Source organism: Clytia hemisphaerica, unplaced genomic scaffold, assembly GCF_902728285.1.
Source record: "Clytia hemisphaerica strain Z4C2 unplaced genomic scaffold, Clytia hemisphaerica genome assembly, whole genome shotgun sequence".
In the NCBI taxonomy this organism is placed as follows: Eukaryota; Metazoa; Cnidaria; class Hydrozoa; order Leptothecata; family Clytiidae; genus Clytia; species Clytia hemisphaerica.
The window spans coordinates 25,901-47,292 of NW_027104074.1; the positions used below are offsets into that span (position 1 = coordinate 25,901).

At 36.6% G+C, this 21,392-nt stretch overlaps 2 protein-coding genes across 2 annotated transcripts in view; one reads left to right on the forward strand and one right to left on the reverse strand.

Annotated features, from left to right (window-relative positions):
• Positions 1 to 644: 644 nt before the first annotated feature.
• The window catches only part of LOC136812499 (sodium/hydrogen exchanger 1-like), a 22,775-nt gene continuing 2,027 nt past the window's right edge, over positions 645 to 21,392 (reverse strand). Inside the window, exons 2-21 of the mRNA XM_067068999.1 lie at positions 21,257 to 21,357; positions 20,697 to 20,772; positions 20,512 to 20,579; positions 19,179 to 19,290; positions 18,173 to 18,254; positions 17,877 to 17,972; positions 14,087 to 14,208; positions 13,368 to 13,444; positions 12,636 to 12,764; positions 11,681 to 11,770; positions 11,278 to 11,343; positions 10,478 to 10,587; positions 10,029 to 10,073; positions 9,445 to 9,513; positions 9,013 to 9,077; positions 4,104 to 4,216; positions 3,299 to 3,381; positions 2,800 to 2,891; positions 2,192 to 2,500; positions 645 to 1,878 (exon numbers count right to left, since the gene is read on the reverse strand). Coding sequence (XP_066925100.1) covers positions 1,667 to 1,878; positions 2,192 to 2,500; positions 2,800 to 2,891; positions 3,299 to 3,381; positions 4,104 to 4,216; positions 9,013 to 9,077; positions 9,445 to 9,513; positions 10,029 to 10,073; positions 10,478 to 10,587; positions 11,278 to 11,343; positions 11,681 to 11,770; positions 12,636 to 12,764; positions 13,368 to 13,444; positions 14,087 to 14,208; positions 17,877 to 17,972; positions 18,173 to 18,254; positions 19,179 to 19,290; positions 20,512 to 20,579; positions 20,697 to 20,772; positions 21,257 to 21,357 — 2,117 coding nt within the window. The 3' untranslated portion in view covers positions 645 to 1,666. The remainder of the gene's footprint in view (positions 1,879 to 2,191; positions 2,501 to 2,799; positions 2,892 to 3,298; positions 3,382 to 4,103; positions 4,217 to 9,012; positions 9,078 to 9,444; positions 9,514 to 10,028; positions 10,074 to 10,477; positions 10,588 to 11,277; positions 11,344 to 11,680; positions 11,771 to 12,635; positions 12,765 to 13,367; positions 13,445 to 14,086; positions 14,209 to 17,876; positions 17,973 to 18,172; positions 18,255 to 19,178; positions 19,291 to 20,511; positions 20,580 to 20,696; positions 20,773 to 21,256; positions 21,358 to 21,392) is intronic.
• On the forward strand, positions 5,750 to 8,793 carry LOC136812512 (uncharacterized). Its single transcript, XM_067069008.1, has 7 exons — positions 5,750 to 5,988; positions 6,285 to 6,374; positions 6,634 to 6,818; positions 7,086 to 7,141; positions 7,420 to 7,570; positions 7,834 to 7,964; positions 8,305 to 8,793. Exons 1-7 carry the CDS (start codon positions 5,830 to 5,832, stop codon positions 8,604 to 8,606), a joined length of 1,074 nt encoding a protein of 357 aa, XP_066925109.1. The 5' UTR covers positions 5,750 to 5,829; the 3' UTR covers positions 8,607 to 8,793.

Consider the following 21,392-nt stretch of genomic DNA (forward strand, 5'->3'; position numbering starts at 1 on the left):
AGCCGCCTGAAGTTCAAAAACATACCGACGTCAGTACGATCAAAAGATAAGATCTGACGTCAAATCGTAGTATAGCTGACAGTTAGTTAAAGCGGCTGTATTTCTTTGTGTGTTATAGTCAGAGAGTCGTTGTAACAGGTTGTAATACATTTTCTTTTCTCAAAATTCCATGCTCTATCAGATGGTACCAATCATTTTCGTTTATTTTGACTTTTGAAAATAAGCTATTTCTCTACCCCTTACTTTCCCTTGCAGTTTTGCCTATGGCGTCACTATTTTGAAATAGTGACGCCATAGGCATAAAAAGTTTTCCCGGGCCTAATCCGCGTCCTCCCTCTCAAAAATTTCTTGTAATATACTGTTCTTTGGAATAGACTAAAAATGGCTAGGTCGTAGAAAAGATGTCACGGAACCCAAGGCTTGGCTCCTTACAATGAGGGATTTCGGAGATCGTTCACTTATACAGTGGAGTTTCCATAATTAGATCCTCTTACTCAAATGTTTTTAGTGACTTCAGTTAACAATGCACGTATGTAGGTCATTTACCTTGAGTGCCCCCCCCCCCGGGATAAGATGCTAACTCCAAGACTTCAAGACGGATCCGGTCGTATATTTAGCCTTTTAAACAATAATACAGCTATAACTTTTGATATAATTCGAATTTTCAGGAGTGGAATGTCAGTGAAAAGAAAATTCGCAGAGAAAATTGAAAAATTATTTAAACATTATACGACAAACATTACGCAATGTAATATTCCTAAGCTAAGTGAACGCAACTATGTGTTTTCAAAACTAACAAATATAAATACCGCTTTTTTACAAAATGAAGTAGAAAATTAAAAGAATATAAAAATATTTCAGTTACCAATATGTTACAACCTAAACAAACAAATACTTTATAAAAATCTTTGAAAACCCAAAACGTCACTTTAGATCAGCCAATTTATTCAGGCCTTTAACGGGATATAAAACTAGAGGTGCTGCCCGGGAAGCCATGTCGTACTGTGTCTTTAATGACGACGTTCAGATAAAAGCTCAAGAGCGACAAATCATTCCTTGTTGGGAGTGTAAGCGTTAAAAAGTACGTTTTGATGCTATGCTATTTAGTTGATATATTGATTAGCCTCGAGCTAAGTACATATTGTACTACTTTACATCAACTTTAAAGAAAAGAAACATAAACATAAACATGACTAAGGGATGACATTAAATCGGCTAATATGTGCATTATACGTAAAGTACGCTTTAACCCTGTGCGGTATGAGTTGAGTCTTCTGTAAAATGAAATTTTACATTAAAGCCTGTGCCACAAAGTACAATGGATGGTTGATCATTCACTTTTAGGAACACGATAATTCTCATTTTGTTAATTCATGTGCAACAACGATCCATAAACAGAAAGACTTATATGTCGCGTATTAGTATATTGTGACAATTGTGACCCATTCGTGAGAATATCTGGACAATCTATTACCATTGGTGGATATAAACCTCGTGACCGAATTCTCTCATCTCATTGGCCCGTAAACCACGTGATCAATCAGACAGGCTTTAATATTTAGAATAAACGCACCAAACCTTCTCATTGAGATGTGTAGTAACACGTGCTAAAACCGCTTCTTTTTATTGGCTAATTTTGCATCACGTGGACGAAAAAACTTAATTCTTATTGGTCAGTAGAGTCATCTTCAATGATTGCAGGGATATCAAGAACAGCATCTCTATTGGCGATAACTTGCGATGAACCGTCAACAGAATCTAAAGTATAGGACCTCCATTTACTTGCGTTTTTAACTTCCAATGTGTCTCTTTGTGTTACATTGTGTCTGGACAATTGTGGACTTTCGTCTTGATCAATGGGCAGTGAGGGAACAAATCCTGAAAAAACAAGTCATATATTCGCACTAGTAAGCAAAACAAAAATGTGAATAATAACACTATCAGACCCGGCGAAACAACCGTAAAAGTGGAGGGGAATCGGAGAACAAATGACTGTAACTTTAACTAGCGCACCTCGGGGAAAGGAAGGTCCCCTCGAGAAAGCTTCAGTTAAATGAAAAAAGTTCTGTAACAACAATTTGACTAAAAGACCTATTGTTTTTTTATAAGATCAGAAAAGCGAAAAAGGGTACACGAAAGGAAACCAGGCTTGGTATTTCCGGACAAAACCAGCAAAACAAAGAAAAAAAACCTATGGTAGGTGGGATTGTATTTTTATCGGTCGAGAAATGCATCACAAGTCCCTGGTCGTCATCATCTTCGCCATCAACGTCATCAACGTCCCTTCCTCCTTGTTCGTCCCCAGACTCCTGTGGAGGAGTGTCACTACGCGTTGATGCACTACTCTCAACTTCGTGTAACGGTATCATGGAACTATTCCCGTTAATAATGGCGTCCTCCATGCCGTCGTCTTCTTCTTGGATGTTACTATGGTGATGGTGATGTTTATGCTTTGATGAATGACTGTGATGGTGGCCATGATGGTGTTTGTGGCTATGACCTTTAGATGAGTATATTTAAGACATTTCATTTAAGCGATAAGGAATAACTATTGACAGTGGTGGTAAACAGTCATATTTAATGGATTTCAACAAGAACAGTAAGTTGGTGTGGTTTTAACGCAGAAAGTTTTACCTGGATTTAATTTAGCAATTCGGTATTCCCAGGCAGTTTTGCGAGGTTCATTTTCGCGAAAAAGTTAACAAAATTGCGGATAGTGTAAAACTCAAGCCTGTAGAAATAATCCGATTAAAGAACTCAATGTAGCAGATTCTTTTATAAATAACAATTTACTCGAACCTTTCTTTTTATGATGATGATGCCCGTGCCCATGATGGGTGGGATGTCCAAGAGGGCGGGAATGATGGGGCGCCAGCTGTGGTTTACCCCGACTAAAAAAAAGAAGAGTGATAAATAAAGAGTTGGTTAAAATTTAAATAAACGGGGGGGGGGGGGTGTTGGAAATTTTACTTCTGAAAACCCAAAAATAAGGTAAATATAGGCTAAGTCAGGCTATTTAGAGCAAAATAGGGCCTTCTCTTTGACAGCTGAAAATATTCTTAGAAATTAATAAACGGAGGGGGGGCGTTTATTTGGAACCTAAAAGTAAGTAAATGCCAATTATATAGTTTGTTTATATTAATAATGAGGAACCGATATGTATGCATAGATACCTAGAAGCACTCTTTTGTTGCTACCATGTAAAAACCATACCAGCGCAATAAGACTTATTCCCTTGGGATTGGTTTCCACATGGTGGCAAACAAAAGTGTGGGAATGGGCTTTAACATAATCATACTTTCTTCTGACTTGATCCTCTATAGGTACATCTTCATCCAGCGAGTTCAACGTGTAGCGACGATTTGAATATGTTTTCGTATACTGAAATATATAGTGTAAAGGAAAATTTAGTATCAAGTTGATACAAATTTGGACCCTTTCCAGGTCGTGTGAAAAGAACAGTTCAAAATTGCATTATTTTTCAACGGCGGTTCGTATGCAAACTAGTATTTGAAAAATCTCATTTTATGGAATGAGTCAATTATATGCGAGAAAGCCATAGTTTCTAGAGGAGTCATCGATATTAAAGTTCCAACCCATATTAAAGGACCCCCTCCCGACCCCCGTCTCCGGTTATTGGGTACCTTACAGTAAGCCGCACTTAAATGTGTTTAAGAACACGAGACTGAAAATTGGCCAAAACCTAAGAACAAATTAAGAACAGTTCTTAGCTTGAGCCAAAATTAGCCAAAAACTGATTCTTAAGAAAAGCGTGAATAATTTTCTAAACAATGATGAAGCCATGGTGGTACTAGAAAATGATTTAAATTTCATGGTGTAGTTTTATGTAAAGAAATTCCTTATACATAAGTATTATACATTTTCATTGAAATTTAACCTGACTTTTCAAATACACGAGAAATTGAACAATAGAGAAATTCATCAAATTTAATTCGGGCAGATTAAATAATTTCTTATAAGTATTTCGCATTCATGCAAATTGTTCGATTTAGTCTAATAATAAGTTTCAAACCTGCCTGTGGCTAATCCGCATTATACAAATGCAATAATTAATCTCTTAACCAAGGAGTGAAGTTTCAAACCTGTCTATTGGCTTTGGGTATGATTGATGAGATTTTGCGATGGCTGAAAGCGTCGGACGAATGGTGGTTGGTTTCTTCCTGTTCTTGTTCATCTTCAGGACAATTATAACGTTCTGTCGAAAAAGAAAAATATATTAGAAAAGGGGCAGATAGTTTTGCAGAAGTTTCGCAAAATCAAAAGCCTACTTTCGTTTAAAAGGGAAATTTCGGAAAAGTTGCTGCTGTCCATTAAGAAAAATAGCGAGTTTATGTGTTCAAGATAAATCGAAGGAAACAGTAGAAAGCAAAGTTGACATGCCACCAAAACCGCTGTCCACTTTGCTCGACGAGGGTAAAAGAACCAAAATACCGTCGTCTGTCTAGGTGAGCAAAGGCGATACAGAGCCGTGCATCGACTATCGACTTTGTTTTGCGCTTGATTTGCACTTACCCTCGATATCCTCCGATATATAAACTCGCTTGGAAAAGAAACAAAACCACCTGCACCCTTTTCAAGATAGTCGATCCGCTGTGTTTTACACAAACGATGGATAGAAAGTAAGATCTATTGCAGATTTTTGAAGATGTATTCATAAACTGCTCAGCTTATGCGTCAGTTAAAAGAGGCAAAATCTTAAAGAATTCTATTTTCTCACGCCTCGAAATGATTCAATGAAAGGTGCTCAGAATCCACTGCAACGAAATTATTCATATACGGTATCTGTAATTTTGGTTGTAAATATGACCAATAATAAGGCAGGCGTATTCAGCTTTCAACAAAGCAGTTTAGAAGTTGAGAAGGAACCAATTCTTCAAAAACGTTTCGATCATGACTCGGAACTCCGCGCTGATGTTACACTAAGAGGATTTTGGCAGAGGCAACAGAAGGCATTTCTTGACGTGAGGGTTTTTTCCCCTTCAGCCAGAAGTTACCAAAACCAAAATCTTGCTAGTGTAATGAAGAAAATGGAGAAAGAGAAGAAAAGAAAGTATGTAAATCGCATACTCGATCAAGAAAACGGTACTTTTACACCACTCGTTTTTTCTGCCAACGGTGGAATGAGCACAGAAACTAAGCGATTTTACGCCCGTTTAAGCGAGCTTCTATGTGAGAAAAATAAATCTTCATTTTCGGAAACATATTTTTATGTAAAACGAAAAATTTCTTTTAGTCTGATTCGGTCAGCTGTGGTGTGTTTGAGAGGCTCGAGGTCCTGGAGGCACCGGAGACACTCGCCTTTCGTTAACACCACTGCTGACGCAGAAGTCACAAATTTCATTTGTAATATTTAATTAAAGTTTTCAATAAGTTTTCAGTTTTTTTGGTTTTTTTTATTAATATATTTTATTAGACACGTATTTTTCAATACGTATTGTTGGACGTTGAGTTTTTCACACTGGTCTTTGCAGGGTTTCAGTTTCTTAAAATATATATTTGATTTCTATTATATCCAAATAAATTTGTGATTTATCTTATGCGTTGAAAAAAAAAAAAAAAAAAAAAAATGCAACAACTTCGTTTAGAAGCTGCGCAGCGTGGTCATACTGCTATCAAAATTGACGTCACTTTTTGGAAAGCTATAACATTTCATTTGACGTCAAATAAAAATAGAATGCTTTTTAAAAGTATTTTGAAAAACGAATTTCTTAACGAATCCGACCAACCTTTGAGCTAGCTGGTTCAAAGGATCGCATAGAGTGAATAAAGAGAGATAAAAATAGAAGTAAATAATTGAATAAAAACAATATGAACACACAAGAAATAGAGTGTGTCTATCAAGGTTTCCGCTTGGGACGGACTTTGGGCGAAGGTGCCTATGGGAAAGTTCGGTTGGCAACTTATGTCAACTTGAATGTTCCCGGTGACGCTCTTGCCGCAAAGCTTCGTTCCAAGGGAACAAATAAAGTAAGTTTATTGCTTTCATAATGATTATTAGCTCACCGCAATTGACAGTATAAATAGTCTCGGCTCGCTTACTAAAGCCCAACTATCTGCGGATTTCTGACTAATGAAATGTTTGGCTGATCTGATTTAAAATGCAAGACATTTTGCTAATATTTCGTGTTCGCAATTAACGTTCCTGAATACCACTAGGATACGGGCTATCGTTTCCAATAATAAGGCTTTGGCTAACTTTCATCATCTCTAGACATAATTGTTATAGGAAATTCTGAAGTACGGTTTTCTCTATCATTCTTTAGGTGGCCATTAAGATCATGCCACGAGAAAACAAACACCTTATCCGTAAGGAGTACGAAGCCATGCTTAGAGCGAAGACATCGTCCAATGTCGTAAGTCTACGTTTTTCAATCATTTTTGTCAATAGTTTCAAAAAGTTTTAAAACTTGAACAGTTTAATCTAAATCTAGGCGAATCAAGGTCGTCGTGCGATTATATAAAAGAAAATGAAGGTTTTTACACGACTGGTAGTTACGATTTCCAATAAATCAATAAATATTGGAGTGACATTATTGACGGAATTTTACCCGAAAGTTTGTCTCGTTAAATTGGTTAGCTTGAGAATCACACTTTATATTCCATAATCTCCAGGTTGAAGCTTACACCAAATTTGACGGAAAAAAGAATTCCTACATGGTGATGGAATATTGCCACAATGGTGATTTAAGCCATTACTTATCACCTGCTCCATTCGTCGAGGAGCAAAAAGCAAAGGAATTCTTTAAAATCATCGTCAAAGGTGTCAACGAATGTCACCAACTCGGAATTTGTCATCGGTAGGTTGATTATGAAGTTCAAAATGTTTAAAAGATTGCACTGATAAATATACATGTTAGCAAGTATCAATACCGATATCCCTTATGAATGCGTACGATCTTGATCATTTATTTACTTAAGAGAAAGAGAGCCGATGTTTAACTCTAATTTAGGACTTTAGATAGCCATAGCCATTTGGTTTAGACCGCCGTTCGATTTATTTCACCAGTTAGGATTCCGCTACGGTCGTGTTTGATGTAAATATTTTTTTTCTTCACTTTTTCCAGCGACTTAAAGATGGAGAACATCTTTGTTGACAAAAATGGCGAGTTGAAAATAGCTGGTAAGATTTTTTATACCAAATAAAGGTGCCCGGACAACCCCCCTGGTGAATCCCCCCTGCATATCCGCACTTTATCTCATAATTTTTCGAAAGCTAAACCAAGAAAATTACCTATAAAATGAACTATAAAAATCTATGATTTCAAGAAAATTCCTTTCAACAGTTTAATGAATGCAATAGTTTCAACTCCGCAATAAATTCATCCTTTTGAGCTTTTCATAGACGATATTTGATATTTTGCAGAATTCTTTTTATAAATCTATTTCCTTTGCTTTTAGACTTTGGAGTCTCCGAATTCTTTGATGATAGCCTTGATGGCCTTTTGAGTAGCTACTGTGGGACAGCGTCTTACATGGCACCTGAAATGATTCGAGGTTATCTTGGAGACCGCATCCGCTATGATGGCACAAAGTCAGACAATTGGAGTCTGTAAGTTTATTTGAAATTTGACATTTCTACTTCTTTTTCGTACCATTTCTTCTTAGTGGACCATTTTATAAGAACACGAGGCTCGATTTTAACAATAACCTAAGAACAATTAAAAAAATGCCCCTTCTTTATTGTGTTTCAATAAAGTAAGCGTACTTAGAGAATTTTAAGAACATTAAGCCTGAAAATCATCATAAAAATAAAAACAGAAGAGTTTGAACCAAAATTGACTGGTTCCTTATTGAAATTTACTATTTTTTTAGCGGTATCATCCTGTTTGAGCTGCTGACTGGTAAGCGACCATATCCAGCATTCGAATGGAGAATACTGAGCAACTTGATTGAAAAAAAAAGTTTCGCGGAGAGACTACCAGCAGAAATTTCGTTGTCCCAAGGTAAACACAAACAATTCTTTTTCTTTCTTTTGAGGCTCACCTAGGCTCTGTAAGGCCACACAAGAAAAACGTTAACCACAGTTATAGTATACGCCCGATTGAAACGCGTCTGAGCATGGACCACGGCGTTTTTAGGAACTTTTTGGTGATATCTAATCTACAAGAAAACAAGCGTTTGCCAACACTTCTAAATTGCAAACAAAATAAATACGTTTGGCAAACGCTCGGTGTTTTTGGTGTTTTTCAGTGAAAAGATTGCGTTATATCAAGAATTCAGAGTCTATAGGCAAGGGTGTTCAAAATGATCAAAAATACATTGTGTTTCATTTTTTAATTTCAGAATGTCTTCATCTCCTTGGTCACCTTTTGGAGAAAGATCCAAAACAAAGAGCAACCTTGGAGGAAGTTCTGAGACATCCTTGGTTGACAGCGAAAAAACGAGACGAGAAAGTTGCACAAAATCAAGAAGTGCAAACAGCAAAATTAGTAGCAGAAGAACAAGTCACAAGACCGTCTCAAGATGTTCGTGTTAAGAATGGGAACAACAAGATAAATATTTGCATTATCAATGGACGACAAGACAACATCACTAAAATCTACCCAAACGGCCACCACTTCCAGCCATCCGAGTGGTGGGAATAAGTCCATTAGTAACTCCATTCCATATAAAACATAACATCAAAATATAAAAAACAAAATACCATCAAAATTTTTGATTTTTTGTTAATATTTATTTGGCCAAAATTCTGTCCCCGCGTTGGGAAGCTACACAATTTTAGTCCCACTTGGAGATTGACTTTGTTGTCATTCCAATTCAACTGGGGATCAATTTGAATGGAAAAAAAAACACTCCAAAACCATCCTCCCCACTGGTTTTTTGACCATAGTATACAATATAATTCATGTATATATAAAATAAAAATTTCCACCCCCACTGTGGGAAAAATTTCCATCGCGAGACAGTGTTTTAGTGAAGTAGTCAAGAAGAAAGGAAGATAACTTCAATTTGCTTAAATAAAATGTTTGGAACTGAAAATAATGAGGGTACCTGATAAAGCGTTGATATCAAGCACGCCACAATAATCCCCTGTGCACTGACTCTCGTCTTGTGCTCTACAAATTAGAAAAAAAGAACAATTGTAACAGTCAATTAGCCTTCGGTGACCACATTTCAAGAGTCTCAAAAAAATATCTTTACAGCATTTAGGCTAACCTATTCATGACATGTGCCACTGCATGCAATGTCTTCCGATATTACATCACTGATTGGTTGTAAGTGAAGTAAAATCAGTCAATACGTCACTTTCAACCAATCAGCTGATGGTTCCGTGGAAGACAATGCAACGGTGCATATCATGAATTTGCCTTAGAACCACAAATTTGATAGAAATTCAAAGTGCCTTTCAGTCCTTATTGGCAAGTTTGAGAACCTGAACTTCACTGCATTTTGAAGAGAAAAGTGAGAGAAAGAAAGACTTACTTCAAAGCTAGATGCATAGCAACAGACGGGTTATTAGTGATGTGATTTAACATGTTGGCATCACTTTCTCTGAAAAAAAAGGTAATTAAGTAAGTCTACGACCGCAATTGGAGGCGACCCGAAGGCTCCTCTTTCAATAGCTGTCTACCCGAAGGTAGGGGAGGGCACCAATCTTTTTCCCTGGATTGCTCCACTTACCCTTGATCCTTCTATTAATTGCTGAACATCAAGCAGAGAGGTATCAAGTACCATTTTGGGAATTTTTGGCATGACCCAGCTGGGGGTTGAACCCACAACCTTGCGCACCGTAGGCGGATGTTCTACCACTGCACTACGGTTGCTGAGAAATGGTAGTGAAACAGATGGGATGGAAATCTCTAATCTGAGCCTCTATATTTGAATATTTTTGTCCGAACCAAAACGATTATCGCGTTGGCTTGAAAAACTTTGCTCTAAAAATAGAGGAAAAAATTCCGAAAAATGCACCAAAGAGGTCGATTTTATACTTAAATTCAGCAAAAAAAATTAGACGTCAGGTGGTTTCTTGACGAGAAAAAAAAATTTCGTTATTAAAAGGATCTTACTTTGCAAATAATGATGACGGGTTACTTGCATAATCCAAAGCATATCTGAAAGAATGAAAAGTAATACAATTTAATTAGGACCATATTGGGGGAGATCCGTTGGTACGCATAACGTTCTTTCAACGTCCATGCTTAGATGTTGTAAACATTGAATGGATGTAGGATGTAGGATATAAAACCTAAATTACACGGCCCGTATGGTTTTCATACAAATGATGGATTAGAAGTAACTTTACAACCAAGATCCGAAAAAATGTAAAGCGCGAATACAAAGAAAGTTCACCATCAGTAATACTTGTTTACCCAGAAAGGCAAAATATTGATCTACAGCCATTAGCTATATCTCATTGGCTAAAACAGCTAAAAATCAACCTTGTTTCCAGCGTAGACATGTTTTAAGCCTGTTTCGAAATTGTACCCTGCAAAGATGTGGAATATTAGAAACTCACTTGAAAGCGATTTTGCGTTGATGAGCAAGGAGCTGGTCATCCAATGGATTGTCAGGGTCTCTCTCCAACAATGGACGTAACACTTTCTTATTGAACAGCTCAAATACATCCTGGTAGGGAAGATCGAAATTTATGTTATTTACGAGATGCATGAAAAGTGTTTTCAACAGAGGGTGTCGTCTCGGCAAGAAGCGGGTACGGGTATGTAAAGGTCATGAAGTTTTTGTAATCTTATTGTTATCTGCTGAAATGAGTCAGGAATCTCTCAAATTCAGTTTTTTTACAATGTGAAGAAGCTTGTTATTTTAGATGCTTGAAACAACTCCCTCGAAACCCTAATTCGTCTCCAGTGATAATAATGCTCTCAAATTTCATTTGATCTAACTTCACACTATCAGCATTGAACATTTTAAGTTCTTAATAAAGAATATTAAGTGAAGGCCAAATTCGTCAAAGAAAGCTATATTCAAACACCAGTGACATAAAAGAGTGACCAAGTGGTCAAAAGCGTCAGCGAAACAGTCAAGGGTTTCCCTGTTCCAACCCCCTCTCCTTCCCAAGTTCAGTTCAGTTCAGTTCATAGATAGCCAACCCATCTGGCCCCTTGATCCAGTGACAAAGCATTCGAAGTACTATATATAAAAATCCTAAATTACAGGGCTATTCACTCAAAAATAGACCCTATCTATCTAAAAATACCCTTCATTTTATTTTCACTTGTATCAATAATGGATGGGAAATTCTCATAGGGGCACTCGGAAAACGGTTTATGAATCAAATTAATGAATCAGAGTTCTTACTCCAAAAAACCCATGTCCATGAACACCAATGATCTCCTCGATACCAGCAACCATGTATCCCAGTGTCTAAAAGAAAATGTCACTGTGATAAAATAGACTACAGTACCATATTATATATTGACGCTTTTATTGACGATTTTCAAGAGGAATTGGATTTTCATCGAATAATGGAATGTATCGAATAGCAGAACGTCGAATAAGAGAGCGTCAATTGTATTGTTAGTTTGACTGAGTTGATTGGGACCGAATGTGAATTTGGTTTATTGGTGAATATCAAAAGTGAAATTCCGCTCCACAATAAAAAACGTGTGCATAAACTAGCAAGTTCTAAACAGCGTAATAGTACACGAAACGGAACGTGAGAATTAGCAAATTTCAAATTTTTCTAAAGTTGACGACTTACCCTATCATTAAGTGCTTCAGCCATACTTTTGACACGCTTCTCCGATCGCCTTACACCCAAAAAGTCTACCAGCTTTTTTATCGTCGTACCCTATAAAGAACAAAGCGAGTTTATGTATCCGAGATAAATCGAAGAAGACGGTATAAAGCAAAGTTGACATGTTGTCGAAATCACCGTCCACTTTGCTCGATGGATGGCGATATAGAGACTTACATCAATACACTCTTCTCGAGATGCATAAATTCATTGTTGTCCTCGTTTTCAAACAGATTTCATTGCTGTAAAATCACACTTTCACAATGATAATTGTGTTGTTTACACCTCATGAGACATTTTGAATTTCAAGTACTTTTGTATTAGAGTTAATGTTTGCCTTTTGGGAATTTAAATTGGTTTAAATGTATAATTTCATAGCAATGAAATCTGTTTGAAAACGAGGACAACAATAAATTTATGCATCTCGAGAAGAGTGTATTACCGACTTTGTTTATCGTCGTCTTCACTTACCGACGCCCTCGATATTCTCCGATACATAAACTTGGTGATGTTGTTGATTAGACCGTCCGATAAAATCCAAATCCTAACTAACCCAATGCATGAATTAGATATCCACTCACTTTCTTATTCAGAGTTAAATTGTCCATGTAGTTACACACCTTTTTTATAAGCACAATTTTATAAGAACACGAACACGAAAAGTTGCCAAAACCTGCGAACAAATTAAGAGCCTCGGATTTCACAAATTACTTAGAAAGTACTGAATTTACAAGATTGTAGCATATTTAAAACCTATTTCAACCCAGTTTGAACGTGAAAAAACTAAGCTTACTAAGAACATCGTAAGAACATTTGAACATTTGGGCCGGAAAATTTCAAACAATTAAGAATAGCCCAGCCTGAGCCAAAAATTACTGCTTCTTATAACAAAAAGCGTGTATTCCATGGCATTTCATACCTGAATGAACGTAGTGAACATGACCACGGTGATGGTCGTAGTGACAATGGTTCTTGTAAACATTTTGTCTGGTGATTTGATAAGGATGGCCAAGGAGAATGCAACGGCTCCTCTGAGACCACCATAACTCTACAGAGTGATTGATAGAGGATTGTTAGACATATATTGTTAAAAATTCCCTTTTCAACGTGTTTTTTACACTTTTCGAAAAGTGAATTTTGATTTGAAGTTTTGAACTACAGTATTGGATCAATTTAAAAAGTAATAGCTCAAAATTTAAAGTTAGGATCTACTTTTGAATAGCAAAACTCTAAGCACTTTGGGGCATTTTGTTCGGTATCAAGCATGGGCTAGATATCGTGCTTTTGCTGAAAAGTGTGCCGAGGTTAGGTAGGAAATCCTTAAGTCACGTGACATTACAATAGAATTTCACCGCTTGATCAATCAGAAGCTTCACGGGTTTTCGCAAACAATAGCAGCAATATTTTTTGCGATATTCACTTTTTTTCTGCTTGGAAGAGCTTAAAGCACTCCATCTAGCCGTTCGGGCTTTATAAATCTATGGTCTCAAGACCTCTTCGTGGGTCACCCGGTATATATCAGGTAAAACTTAAAATGATTTCCACAAAGAACTTATTCCACCGAATAGGAATTCTTAGGACATTTTGAAATACTTAAATACTTTAATTTCAGTGTATCCTACACTACACTACTTCCATAAAAAAATCTTACCATAATAAATTGTTCAACTTTCTTGACTTTTTCTAAACGACCAAATTTGTTGGCAATGAAGGTCAACATGGCGACACCTAAAAATTTTTTTTATAAAAAGATAAAAATTTAAAAAAGCAAGCAACTGCGAGCAATTCTTTTAGGAAAATAATATTTTACCTTATTTTTCTGCCCTTCTTACGCCGTCTCTAAGTAAAAGCCGGCTCTGTTATGCGGCACTTACTCCGCCACAAAAAAAACGCTAATACGGGCCATTGTAAAAAGGACCCAATAAGATAATTACACAACCCCTTTTTAGATCCTGTATCTCACGTAAAAAATTCCCTCAAGGTATACTTAAAATGCTCAAACTTAGCTTGCACCATATCTCGGTTATATACTCGTTTAAATTTTTGTAAGAGGACCACAAATTAGGTTAAAATGAGTAAAGGGTATGTATGTGAACAGGTTTTTCTCTTACAATAAAGTCTTTACAAGTCAAAGTAGCATCTCTTAGAGTAGGAAAAAAAAGTTTCAAAACAAGTCTCGCTATAATGAAAACTTTTCGAAAAATCATCCCTGAAGAGGTCTTTATCCGTTATTGTCTCGATAACTAACTCACTCTTTTTACTATAATTAATAGGGTAGGTTGTCTAAAATCAAGTCCACTGTGCACACATATTTGACGCTCCCCAACCCAATGAAATTGGACGGAAATTGCTATAGATAGAGGCTCTTACCAATAGCTCTGAAGAGCGTGATGAAAATCAAGGTGAAAACAATAAATTCATAATTAAAATGGTGATTGTATTGGACCAGTGAAACGCCCAAAAACATGAAAATGATCGAATCAGCTGATGAGCTAAAAAGCAAAACATACAACAGAGAGTTAATATAATGAGAAAAAGGAAAGTGAGAAAATCAGAAAAAATTCGGTCGGAAATACCGACTCGTATGCTTAAGATTGCTGCAAATACCTGTGTACCATTTTTGACCACGTGCTTTAACAATTGCGTGGAATCTGGAACTTTTCCTGATCGGCTTAAGCTTGCTGACATTATTCCTAGTTTAAAAAAAGGCTGTTCGACGGATAAAGCCAATTATAGGTAGACCAATAAGTTTACTCCCAGTTGTATCAAAAATATTTGAACGCTTGATTTTAAATCAACTCAACGTTCATTTCGAGCCTCAATTTTCTAAACTTCTTTGTGGTTTCAGAAAAGGCCATATCCATCAACATGTCATTTTAAATATGATCAGACAATGGAAAAGTATACTATAGCAAACAATTTAAAAGTGGGAGCGGTCTTGATTTACTTGTTGAAAGCCCTTTGATTGCTTGCCTCATAATCTACTTCTTGCAAAACTCTCTGCTTACGGACTCAGTGAGAGTGCTGTTAAACTACTGCACAGTTATCTCAGCAATCGAAAGCATAGAGTTCGTGTAGGTTCACATCTAAGCTCATGGCTTGATATCTTACTTGGGGTACCTCAAGGCTCTATTCTAGGTCCTTTGTTGTTTAATATTTTTATTAATGACTTATTTTATATTATAAAAGAAATATCAAATTTTGCAGATGATAATACTTTATCATCGTCTGGCCCCAGCATAGACGATGTCAATTTAAAACTTTTGCGTCAACTACGCATAGTTCTTGATTGGTTTAAGCATAACTCAATGGTTGCAAACTCCTCAAAATTTCAACTCATATATCCTGGCACCTTCAACACAAATCTTTCTCTTCTGATAGAAAAAAATAACATCAAAAGTGTTGATGTTATTAAGCTTTTGGGCATAAAAATTGACAGCAGACTGTCATTCATTCCTCATATCACCGAGTTATGTAAGAAATCAAACCAAAAACTCCGGGCATTAAGAAGGGTAAGAAATTTCTTATCGGAAGATAAAGCAAAGCTTCTCGTTAACTTTTATATTCTTTCACCCTTTTAATTATTGCCCACTTGTTTGGATGTTCTGTGGAAAGGGGGAAATAACCTGATTGAGAAATGCCATCACAGAGCACTTTGTGCTCTGAAAAATAAATCAATCTCGAACCATGGTACCTTATTACTACAAGTACCTGCTTGTAGATTGATGGAAAGAATTGTTAAAGATCAAATAATGAAGTTCCTAGTAGACAAAAAGTTACTTTCTGACAAGCAACACGGATTCTTGGGGAAAAGATCAACAGTCACACAATTATTGAGTTATCTTGATAAATGTTCAGAAAGTAAAGTGGTAGATGTTATCTATTTCGACTTTGCCAAGGCCTTCGATACAGTTCCACACCGCAGATTACTCAAGAAACTCGACGCATACGGTATCAAAGGATTCACGTTAGACTGGATCAAATCCTTTCTGTCGGATCGATATCAGTATGTCAAGGTAAATGGTAAACTATCCAAGGAAGGTAAAGTACTCAGCGGTGTCCCACAGGGAAGTGTTCTTGGTCCATTACTTTTTGTGTTATATATCAACGATCTACCTGAGGTTACAAGCTCTGATATGTACCTCTTTGCAGACGACACTAAGCTTGTTGAGGAGATAAATAGTGCTTAAGATGCCATTCGCTTGCAACATGATATCGATGCAATGGAAAGATGGTCAAAGGACTGGCTACTCAGATTCCACCCAGATAAATGCCACGTGCTAACACTGGGAAATTTTTGGAACATCAAACATCTCGGATCTCGGAGTGATTATCGTCGGGGAACTGAATTTTGAAGAACACATCTTTGGTAAAATCAAGAAAGCTAACTCAATCGTTGGTCTGATCAGCAGAAGTTTTGACTTTCTTTCACCAGAAATGCTCCGCACTCTTTTTATAGCGTTCGTCCGACCTCATCTTGAGTACGCTCAAGCCGTTTGGTCTTCACGACTCATCAAACACATCGATGCCATCGAGAGTGTTCAGCGAAGGGCCACGAGACTGGTTAGCGGGTACAAGAACAAATCTTACGAATACCGTCTCCGTAAGATTAACCTTCCGACACTGAAAATCAGACGTAAAATTGGCGATATGGTTGAAGTATATAAACATCTTCACATTAATGATAAATCATCGGCCTGTCAAAAGTTTGTCCTTCGCGAACGCCCGAAACGTCAGCACGATTACGAACTACAAAGAAACTTTGCAAATGATGGTGTCAGAGGGTATCAAACAAATTCGTTGTTCTACAGAAGTATTGACATATGGAATGGTCTTGGAGTTGATGTTGTAGCTGCAACATCTGTCGCCAACTTCAAAGAAAAATTGCTCGCAGAATGGGAAAAAGATCTCCATAAATTGTAAAATGTTAAGCATGATTATTTCATAGAGGTCGATAGACCTAGGAAATATATTACTGTAAATAAATAAATAAAAAAAATAAATTAACTGATTGCAACTCTGTGGATATTCATGCACGAAATCTTAAACTCCTCATCACTGAAGTTTTTAAATCTACGCATGGCCTTGGACCGCGTATTATGCATGGTATATTCACAACCTTGCAATCTCGTTATAAACTTCGTTCCGGTCATACTCTAATCTTGCCATCATATAAAAAATATAACAGTGCTTTTGGAGTCAATACGTTTGACTTTAGAGCTGTATCTTCTTGGAATAAACTACCATCTTCTGTTAAATCAAACGATGATCTTAACTCTTTTCTTAAAGCTCTAAACGAAAGCGATATACTTTCAAAATGCACATCCAAAAATTGTAAATAGTTTTTTCGTTTTCTTTTCTTAGGATTTTATTTTAATAGCTTTTATTGTTTTATATAATATTTTTACGACAGTTGGACTTAATTAGAATTTACTTTTGTATTTTCTAGCAGGTTTTCACCCAACTTTAAATAAAGAATAAACAAACAATAAAAAATTAACTTTAGGCGAATGATAAAAAATGTTTTGTTTCCGGAATGCGGGTGAAGGAAAAAAGTTATCATGCGGCCGGCCGGAAAATAATTTTTTTTTGCTATTTTTGATAATTTATGGCTCATTGAAATAGAGTTTAAGAATAACTTTTATGTATAAACACAGCATAAATTATGCCCTAAATTACAACAAGTACGGACTACTAACGAACGAAAGTTTGCGGCCGGGTCAGAAAAAAAAAATTTTTCACCCGGCCGGTTTCCGGAAACAAGAAATTTTTTTTGTTTCGCCTATAGCGAATTTTTTCTCAGGTCAGCAGTAGCACGGTGATAGCGACCGATCTAATACATTTTTATTTGAAATCTCTTTACGGAGGGGGCACCGAAAGGCAAGGAATACCACAAAGATGCTTCGAATCAGTAATTTCGAGACCCATTTTTTCTTTTTTAAGCACTTTTTTATCTAGCGAGCGCCAAAATACAAAATTTGCCTCCTATTTGCCCTAATCTTTAGCGAACTACCACACAATCCTGTTAGTTCAAGTGTCCAAACTTCCAACCACCACAAGGGCTAAACCAAGTAAAAATGAATTCTATACTTTTTAGATTTTGAGAATATTTTTGAGCATTTGGACTTATAGTGCACTAAGGTATAAATATAACCAATACCTTAGAAGTTTAAGGAAATATTTGACAGTGGTGTGAGATTTTCTTGACATGTTCGACTCGACGTAAGGTTTCATAACAATACCACAGAATAATATACTGAAAAGAAAAAAAGTCGTTAAGAAGACACATAAGAGTCAAATATTGCGAGCTGGCTATTTAAAAATGAGTTATACGTGTAGATCAGTCTCAAATTTGGACTGGAGCGGCTATTCTGGTAAATCTACTGCTTTTCTTGGTATAATGATAAATCAAAGTTACTCTATAACGATTTGACATGTAAAGACATTACAGATTACCTGATAATACCAGAGAAGTGGAATATCTCTGCAGTTAAATACGACATGTAAGCCATTAAGAACACGAATACAGGTTCAATCACTGTCATGAATAGAAAAAAACAAACATTTATTTTATCTTATTTCCCTTTTAAAATATTTGGTCACTTTTCAGCGTGAATTGAATAAGATGCGAGTGGCGAGTTAGTTACTATTTAATGTACAAGTTACAACTCGCATTTTTCCATTAGCAAATTTCACTTTTATTTTCTTGAAAAGCGCAACTCGTAACTCACACATTCAGTAGTAACTTGCAACTCACATGCTTAACTCGTGACACGCATATTAAAAATCCATCTTTTCAGCAGTCTTACCCCTCGGTAAAAAACTAAAACAGTACCTATTACTTCCATCTAGAAAGTTCTCATGCAAAGCAATTGTCAGATTTAAGCTACATAAGCTAAATACCAACTAAGAAGATAAAGGACGAACATGAGCTAATAAACTCGCCTTTTGAGGGAGAAGCAGTGGCTGAAGCGATTACTTAAGGCCGGTCTTCACTTGCGCGCGCTGCGATCACATCTTTTGGCTTCAATCCTTTTTCTTTTGACCAATAACGTGGAAGCTTTGCTCGAAAACGTGCGATTGAAGCTGATTGAAGCGCGCGCAAGTGGAGACCGGCCTTTAGGAAAAACCTGCAAGATCGTGGACGGTAAAAGCGTTGATTTACCTATTTCCTCAGTGAGTCGATAACTTGAGTTTTTTTATCAACAAAGCAGATACTCATACAGTGGCCTCTCTCTAATTCGATCTTTAAGGGACTAACATTTTTTTCTCGAATTGGAGAAAAATTCGAAATATAGAGAGCAATTTTAACTACTCTTAACTTGAGGGGGCCAATGTTTCAAATTACAGAAAGATTCGAATTATAGAGGTTCAAATAAGAGAGAGTTGACTGTAGACGAATCTATTGGCGACGAGTAGAGAAGTTGCGACGAATTGAGAACAAAATTCACCATCACATTACCTCTGACATGTTCTGTGAATTTAGTGATGAAACTTGTCAAAAGGCCAAATATGATTCCGATTAATGTTCCGCCAAGTGATACAACAAGAAAAGAAGCGAATGCCAAACCAATCTAAAGAATAGGAAATTAGTATACTGGATTAATCTGAAACCAGCAGGAAGAGTGAGATTCATTATGAGCTAACACGCTTTTCTCAACGACCCGATAGGATTTTTTTCAGCCAGTGGGGGTAAAAATAACGAAATGAAACTCGATGGAGATTGATAGTCCCATATTTTTTACTGACGGGGATCTGAATTACATCGTTTTCAAGTCAGAAAATTCAGTGGGAATGGATAAAACAGCACAATATTTTGCGGTGAGGATTTGTTCATTTGATTATTTTCAGTTGGGAAAAGACGATATTTTCCAGTATGAGGGGCTCCCACCGGGTCTGAGATAAGTGGGTATAATTTAAGAAATGTAATTTTCAAAACTGATTTAGACTGTTTACTTTGCTACAATTAAGCACTTTCAGAGAAGAGAGAGAGCGAAGAGAAGCAGACCCTCCGATATCATCGGACCTAGATAGGGAAATCACAGAGCTTACCAGACATTGTATTCTGTGGTCGCGACACATCAAAGCCGTGCTGTATCGATGATGATGCTCGCACAGTACGGAAGAACCTTGCGTTCCCGCAGGTACTGAACATATGACACCACACCACATTCAATGTACGGCGTATCTCCCCATACTCTTGTATCAGAGTGATGGTACCCTATTCCCCACACATGGTATACAATCAAGGTCATAATATTTGAGAAAAAAGGGAAATCCACCGGGAAGTTTTTGAACCACAATCGATTTGTAAGTGCTCTAAAGTAGGTTGGAAGGGTAGAGTTTTAACTCTGAGTTTTAACATGAGACTTAAGACTTAGGACCTTAGGATCTCAGGATCCAAAAGTTCAAAAATAGTCCAATAAGACTCAGATTATAGCCTGGAAGTCTGCCAACCCCTCCCAAATTGAAATATTCGATTAAATTAAAAAGATAGCCAAAAATCGACTTTCTCGCCAGAACTTTAAATCTTGAAAAACGTTAAAATGGCCAAAATTCTCAATATATTATGACCTTGATTGTAGCTGATCCAGACCAAGGTACATTCACTTGCCAAGTGAATCGTAGCACCGAGTGGGAATTGAACCCTGACCTCCAACACGGAAGTCAAGAACGATGACCACTACACTACTGCGCCTTTTAATTAAACACTTGACGACAAAAAGAAAGCTTTGTGTTAAACAATAGAAGGGAGATTCACCACAAATATTTTTCCGATTCCAAAAATTCGATACCTGTTCTGCATTGACTGTTCCAGCAATCAAACTTTCAAACGTTCGGTAAAGTACAACGGATGCAGCATCTAAAATACGGACCATATATTATATGAAAGAAATATGTTGATCAGGTTGACAGCTTGTCAAGATTGGTTACAGTCCTAGAATATCTAATAGATATAACACCCAATATTTTTTATTACCATTAAGTACAGATTCGCCGAACACCAGCATGTATAAGATTTCGTGGACGTGAACTTCTTCAAAAACTGCCAACACCTAAAGATTAAAATCAAAGAGTACAAATTTGTTTCTCTGTGTATCTTTCCAGAAAATTTGTGAAGTAACTCCACTTAGATGGACGGTGTTGGCCCTTTTTTGAATGGAGTGACACAATTGGAAGATAATTCATAGGGAATTTTGGAGGAGTAATCCGATTAACCTGATATTAAAAGGCTCCTCTAATACTTATAAAGCAGAAATAACATTCTCAAAATAAGCGCATCTCTTTATACTTAGTAGCGTAGACAGGGGACGCAAATTTTTTTTTTATGACACAGTAATTATCTTTTTATAATTACAATGTCATAAAAATCTGCTCTCCTACACAAGTTCTGCGCTCCTCCTATATCATAAAAAAATATCATTTTTATTGACCACATTGGATGCTCCGCATTCAGAACAAATAGAAAGATATACGAGGGTTCTACGCTCTGTCAAACAACTATATTGTGCAAATGAAAATACGGACAAAATATCTTACGGCTACGGGATCGACGGCAGAGATGAGCGAACCAAACAAAAGCCCTTGAAGCAGACTGATGTCGAATTTTGCAACTCCCGATATTCCCCATAAAGCAAGACCTAAAAAAAGAGTATAGTTTATGTATCTTTTCCTT

What these genes read in the sequence shown, in the direction of transcription:
- LOC136812512 (XM_067069008.1), top strand. Translation starts at nt 5,830, where the DNA reads ATGAACACACAAGAAATAGAGTGTGTCTATCAAGGTTTCCGCTTGGGA. An exon ending in AAGTCAGACAATTGGAGTCT is followed by an intron (nt 7,571 to 7,833) that starts GTAAGTTTATTT and finishes CTATTTTTTTAG; the next exon opens with CGGTATCATCCTGTTTGAGC. An exon ending in AGAAATTTCGTTGTCCCAAG is followed by an intron (nt 7,965 to 8,304) that starts GTAAACACAAAC and finishes TTTTAATTTCAG; the next exon opens with AATGTCTTCATCTCCTTGGT.